Source organism: Pagrus major, chromosome 15, assembly GCF_040436345.1.
Source record: "Pagrus major chromosome 15, Pma_NU_1.0".
NCBI lineage: Eukaryota > Metazoa > Chordata > Actinopteri > Spariformes > Sparidae > Pagrus > Pagrus major.
This window is the reverse complement of record NC_133229.1, coordinates 19698935-19705640: the sequence shown is the minus strand read 5'-3', so window position 1 is coordinate 19705640 and position 6706 is coordinate 19698935. Positions and strand designations below refer to the sequence as shown.

The 6706-nt window shown below is 40.5% G+C and overlaps 1 protein-coding gene across 1 annotated transcript in view; it reads left to right on the top strand.

Moving 5' to 3' along the window:
* The first annotated feature begins 419 nt into the window (after positions 1–419).
* The window catches only part of anapc1 (anaphase promoting complex subunit 1), a 47620-nt gene continuing 41333 nt past the window's right edge, over positions 420–6706 (top strand). The window contains exons 1-12 of the mRNA XM_073482541.1: positions 420–548; positions 2043–2282; positions 2556–2720; positions 2916–2958; positions 3065–3162; positions 3724–3806; positions 4002–4075; positions 4180–4325; positions 4409–4566; positions 5164–5295; positions 5646–5864; positions 6556–6651. Coding sequence (XP_073338642.1) covers positions 2067–2282; positions 2556–2720; positions 2916–2958; positions 3065–3162; positions 3724–3806; positions 4002–4075; positions 4180–4325; positions 4409–4566; positions 5164–5295; positions 5646–5864; positions 6556–6651 — 1430 coding nt within the window. The 5' untranslated portion in view covers positions 420–548; positions 2043–2066. The remainder of the gene's footprint in view (positions 549–2042; positions 2283–2555; positions 2721–2915; positions 2959–3064; positions 3163–3723; positions 3807–4001; positions 4076–4179; positions 4326–4408; positions 4567–5163; positions 5296–5645; positions 5865–6555; positions 6652–6706) is intronic.

Genomic DNA, 6706 nt, shown 5'->3' with positions numbered 1-6706 from the left:
AAAAGTCTTAAAGTATCTGATATTAAATACTTAAGTACTATTTATATGGGTGACATTCACCAAGTAATATTTCAACATGATGTAATACGATAACTTCTGGGTACTTTTTACAACACTAAGAGAAAGAAGATCACATGTATTAATATGATTATTTAATTGACAAACAATTCTTCTGCACATCATCAGAGCTGATTTTTATTAATTGTTCAAAAAGGCCTCACACAGAAGAGATGAAGGAGTTAAGAGATGTGATTTTGGAGCTTCTGGATGAGGGATGAAGCATGAAGCTGCCCTGATGAAGGCAGCCTATCAGCTCCGTCCTCCCGTCCTCCTCGCTGCTGATTGGCTGACTCGTGGAGGAAGAGGATGTCGGGACAGCAAAGATGTCCGCGCTCATTTGAAAACCTGCTGTAGCCAAATCCACAGTTTGGCACCTGATACGAGTCGTTTTAATGTCGGCACTGGTGACGACGCTGTGCTCAAACAAGGATCATACAAAGGAAAGAATAGGACTCCGCGACAAGAGCCAGACTTTTCCTTATTATCAGGTTAGCGGCTAAACGTCTCCCGGCAAACTGACAGCTAGCTGAAGCTAATATTAGCTAACGTGCTAATCGAGTCAGGGGAAACAACGGTACTCTACGGGAGTTTAGCATTAGCTTGCTAATGCTGAAGAGTACTGTATAGCTATCCTCTTAAATGAAGCGGTCAACAAGTTTATTTATGTAACTTATAGCATCACAGTGGCTGTCAGGTACTGAGTTTTTGTTTCATGGATAGTTTTTGAGTTGAAATCTCCTAGCTAGCTGCTAGCATGTATCGCCTGTCAGTCAACAATAGCATGTAATAGGAGAAATAATATCGAAAATTGTCGTATTGTAATGTTGCTTCTAACCATATCACGACAAGTTGTCAGGGATAACGTTACAGCTACAACTAACTTAAAGGCCGGTTTTAAATCGTTTAATTCTAGCTAACTTAGTGATACGAGAAATGAGATTACAGCTGTTAGCGTTATTCTGAAAACATTCACTTGATGGCTACATGTTGAATCTGCTCACCTAATCAAGTCAATATGATGAAAATGTGTTATGGCTATTTTTGTGACATGATCCTCTCAAACATTTAAGTTGGGATCCTTTTTAGGTTTCAGTTTTCCCCTCTTGTGTGTCGTTTGTTGGGGCATCTTTACTGTATCTTGCTCAGTCCAGTCAAAACCTTGCTGTCACCCAGTCTAATACTGTCATGTTTCTGTCAAGAAGTTTTTTATTCAAGCTTGTTCACGTACATACAGACTCACACTTTTGACTATGTAGCTAAATAGATATATATGCTCAATTAGGTCGTAACATGCTCTTTTTCGTTTTCTTGAACACTGCAAGACTAACAAAAAGTTAAAGAGAAAAACTAGTACACAGACGGACACGAAGATGCATTAATAAATAGCCCCCATGCCTCCCCTTCATGTTTTTGACTGTGGGCGGTAGGGCAGCACAAACATTTGAAATGTTATTGAAATCATAATATAGTCAAGTGCAATATCCAAATTGCAGAAGCTGCAATCTTTTGGTAAAAGTTTGACCTTCAAATCTTGTTCTCCAGAGTTAAGAACACATATTCTTTTGATACAGACCATGACAAATGTCACATTAGCGTTATTTTGATAGTTTATTATTAAAAAATGAAAATTGTGCCGCTAAAACAATCATTCCCACTAATAGTGAAGTAATTGTAACTAATAGTGTGAGTAAGTCAGCACAGTATTGTCAAAGCATTCTGCTCCAGATTCACAATGCAAGTTGAATAATTTAACTATTATTCTATTCTTAATATTTTTTTCAATGCTTGTTATACGTGTAGCTCTAGATTTCTCTTATGGCATAGAAACTCCTGTTACATTCTAAATGATCTTATCTAGATGTCGAAAAGTTTAAATGTCTGGTAGAATATGTCAAACCCATCAGATTGCGCTGTGGCCAGTAAATTGTTTCTCCCTCATTTCTTAACATTTTTCTGTCTTCCTCATCTGATTCTGTCTTTAGAAATAATGCTGATATCTGGAACTCATGTCGGAAGTCGTGTATGAAGAGACAGCCACGATGATCGCAGCAGGGGAATTGCAGTCGTTTGTCCCGTTCGGCCGCGAGCACTGCAGGAACCATCCAAATGCCTTTAACCTGCAGCTCAGAGAGCTCCAGCCCGCCTCCGAGCTCTGGTCGTCAGATGGTGCCGCTGGCCTGGTGGGGTCCCTGCAGGAAGTCAGCCTGCAGGAAAGAGAGAAGGTGAGATTGCTTGGCATTAACTGGCGTTGAGTGCACTAAAATTCAGCTGATGTAATCACTTCTGTTTGTACAACAGTAGCACACGAGGGGGAAAAATACAACAATAAAGTCAGGAAATTTAATTCAGTTTTTATTGGTATTGCTTAAAATATTTTTTTATGTGGCACAAAAAGTCTTGTTGCAAAGTAAAACACATACATGTAACATGGTAAACTTTGTATTTTTTCATTGCTCCTCATTGTGTTGATCTGATAGATATGTTTTGTTTGGCAGGAATGCTGGCAGCTCAGGAAAGGCTGCATGGGAGTCAGAGAGGAGGATGTGGAGTTTGAAGAGGAGCTCTACACAGCAGGAACTGTGGTCGTCTGGAGCCAGGGCAGTCGGACCCAGGCCTCCAACGTGTACAAGGCCTTCACCGTTGACAGCCCAGTGCAGCAGGTCGGTTACTGAATGCTGTTTTTAGACTGTAAGCTACCATGATGCCATTCTCAAGCATTGTGTCAAGGTGTCTTTTGTATCGATAAATTTAAAACACTCTTTTCTAAGCATACTGGAAATTGACAGGATTTATATTGTCTGTCTTTCAAGCAAAACATTTCTAGGAGCTGACGCTGTCTTTTATTCTGTCTGTAGGCCTTATGGTGTAACTTTGCTGTTCCTCAGAACAAGAAAGACGGTACTCTATCATTTAAAACCTCTTGTTTTAAGTCAGTTAATCAGTTATTTTACATTGCAGTTCAAATCAAAGGTAATAAAGAAATATCTCTAATGTTGTTTTGCAGAGGAGGAAGTGGAGCAGACAGTGTGTATCGTCCAAAGTAGCTGTGTCAACGTTCACACTGTCACCGGGAAGGATTTCATCTCACCCCTTCCCTTCCAGGTGAGAGCGAGAGAGGAGTTGATACTTGTAGAGAAATTTAAAAGGATCTGTTGAATTCAGCCAGCTGATCCACCAACTTTGATCTTTTTCCTCTCTTGTCACTTTGGCTTTTCTTTGATGAAACTTGCCACCAACAGCTCAAAGTCATATCAAATGACTCTCTAACTTTGTAGGTGTAACATCAGTGACCGTGTTTAAACTGTCATGCTCACTGAGTTTAATATTCCACTGAGTAAAAAGTCCCTAGCTGTTTCTTTTCTACATGAATGGTGGCTGCTTCTTGTGTTAATGTGTGCTTGTGTTTATGTGTCCACGTACAAGTGAGCGTTAGTCAGTTTAGTGATATTCCCCAGGGCTGAACCATTGTCTGGCCACCCAATGATAATGGACACTTTGGATTGCTGACAGCGGGAATGAACCCCATCAATATTAGCTGCATGTGTGAGATATCTCTGCTTGTGTTTGTGCACCTACGGATGTTTTTGTCCACATGCATGAATGTATTTGTATTTTAGGTTGTGATATGTTAAAAAATGTCTCCCCTGTCTATGTCTCCTCTAGGTCTCAAATGTCTGGGCGACCAAGTTTGGACTTTTGTTAGAACGAAAAAACGCAGCAACTGACGCCCAACTTGGCCCCCCTGGGTACATTTTAACACTACACACTCATATGCATGTGTGTACACAAGCTCACGACACACAGATCCAAAAACCCATGTTGAGTGATGCAGTCACACACATCAAAGTGCAAACCCTAAACAAAAGACAGTCATGTACACGTACATACACAACATTGTCATTTGGCAGGCAACTGAGGTACTGTGCTGTTTTTCTCTACAGGGAACCTCTGCCCACAGTATTCAGCATGCTGCATCCGCTAGACGAGATTGCACCAATAGTGTGTAAACCCACAGGTATGACACACACACACACACACACTTACACATTCTCCTCTTTCTCCTCTTTCTTTGTATAATTGCCATTTTTGACCTGATTCTGTCCATGTGTTTTTTTCCAGGTCTGTTTGAAGGCTCCCGTGTGCAGTATGCATCTGACTCGACTATGAAGATAGTGTTCAGCTGCTCTCGGCCTTCTCTCGTTGTCTCCTATGACACTCTACAGGGAATACACTCCGTCTGGGCATTGCGCAAGGTCACGCCTGATGTGAGTGATGACACAGACGCATACACAAACAAACAAAAACATAGTCTACCTGTAACTAACCTCCAGCCTTTCATCACCATCAGGAGCGTTCTTCAGTCCTGCGGTGTCCAGCAGATCCTGTTGGCACACCACTGGGTCTGATGGCATCTGGCTTTCTGACCTCCCATCTCCGTAATATCTCCCGCCTGGATTCCCCCGGCGGCAGTGGGGCAATAGGGCTTGGTCCTGTAACTGGAACAAGGTAATGAAAGTGAAGTGAATGATTCATTTATTAATTAGTCGATAGACAAAAAAAATTGTCAACAACTATTTGATCAATGAATCATTTTGGTCAGCTCCTCAAATATGAGCATTTGCTGCTTTCCTTGTCATATATGATAGTAAACTTATTATCGTTGTGTTTTGGACTGTTGGTTGAATAAAACAAGTAGTTTGAAGACATCTTGCACTGTGGAAAATTAAGATGGCCATTTTTCACTTTTTTCTATATTGGAGACAAAACGATTAATTGAGTTGCAGGCCTACATGCAAATCAGTTTATGTGTAAGGTCCTATAAAATCTAAATCAAAAGCAAAACGTAGTTAAGAAATCAACATCAATAGCAGATCAACAAAATGCGTAAATGGAATATAAACTTAAGGGTGACAGCCACTGACATTTATAAAATAAAGACAAGCAACTTTTAAAGATGACAGATAAATCAAGTACCGGAAAAACAGAATAATAACTAAATTCTTTTTATTTTGCATATTAAATGTGATATTATTTGATCCTTGTAAACATCTCTGGTGCCGTGCTGTGGTCTGATCCCCTCCTCGGGTCTCTGCTTATATGTAGTTGTGCTGTTGGCACCAGCTCTCCGCTCCACTACAGCGCTCTGCACAGCCACCAGAGCAGGATGACGACATCTTCACCAGGATTACACTCCCGTATTCACTCCCCAAGTATATCCAACATGGCTGCCCTCAGGTAAGGAGAAGCACTTGATGTTTTTATTCTTTTTTTAAACAAACAATCCTGGAGACATATCTGCGGTGCAGATGGATATGGTGTTTAAAATGTCCTGAAAACAAACATTTAATGGATGCTAATTCAGCTACATTAGTATACATTGATAAGATCAAAATGTAAACAAGTAAACTTACGCACAGGATTTGCAAGTTTTATGCTTAAACTTTAGCTATTTAGCACACTGAAATTACAAGAAAAATTCAAACTTACACTAAGCAGTTGGCAAAAAGAGCATAAGATCCAAACAGAGAGCCACTGATTGAAACAATCCTTCTCGGTGTAAAACATTTTTTCTTTTCTATCCAAAGTCGTGCCCACTCTCCAGGCATGGCGGCTCCCTCCTTTTCTGGTGCGTCTCGCTTCAACACCTCTTTCTACAGCCCATCCCCCAGGGGGCACCATGGCTTGCTACCCTCTCCCAACAGCACGGTCAATGAGACGATGCTGGTGCCAGAGATGGAGCCCATCGTGCCCGACCTCTGCATGGAGCAGCTGTGGAGTGAGACGGTCACAGCTGGCTGTCACAGGTAATGACCAGGACTGAATTTTGCTGAAAACAGACGCAGAGTCTATGTCTGCACAGGCACACAATTTATTTACATTGAAGATGGATAACTATTGAGAATTATTTATAGATAGTTTTATTTTAATGTGATTTGAGCTTTATCTTCAGAGTGATGGCCTTTATTCTAACAAGTTCAGTAATGCAAGGCTGCACAGCTTTTTTGTTAATATTAGCATCTGAACATAAGGACACATGTTTCAGTAGACTTACTAGTAAATACCAGAAAATGTATTGGGTTATTATCATAAAGTGTGTGTCAATTTAAATTTAAGTGGCAATGCAATATAATTTTGTTACCATCTATCATAACCAGCATCTTCATCAGAACCCATTAATGTGTCCCCCTGTTGTGCTACGAAAGATTACTTGTTGTTTACTTTGTTTATCACACCATCAAGAGGTTTGGTAGCACTTAGCTAGAGAGAAGTGAAGCTTTTCATTATGACTGACCGACCCAAAATAGCCACTTTATTTACAATTAATCAAATATTACTGACTTTAAAAACGTTCTTGACCACTTGTGGCTCAAAAGTTACTCTAATATAATTTCTTAGTCCCTTATAAGCTTGATGCTCCTTGCAGTGATGAAAAATGTGAGACTATTCTCAAAAAGTTCTTGTTTGACATGAATATTCCCCTTTTTGCGTTTGCAGGGAGATGAGCAGCCAGGCATCTAAAGTTTTCCTGACCTCTGACCTCTGTGAGAACTGCTACCTCTGTTTCCTGGTGGAGTCTCACCAAGAGCTCAGGTCAATAAACATACACAATGAATGCTTGACACAGACTCCACTAGCATGCACTTTA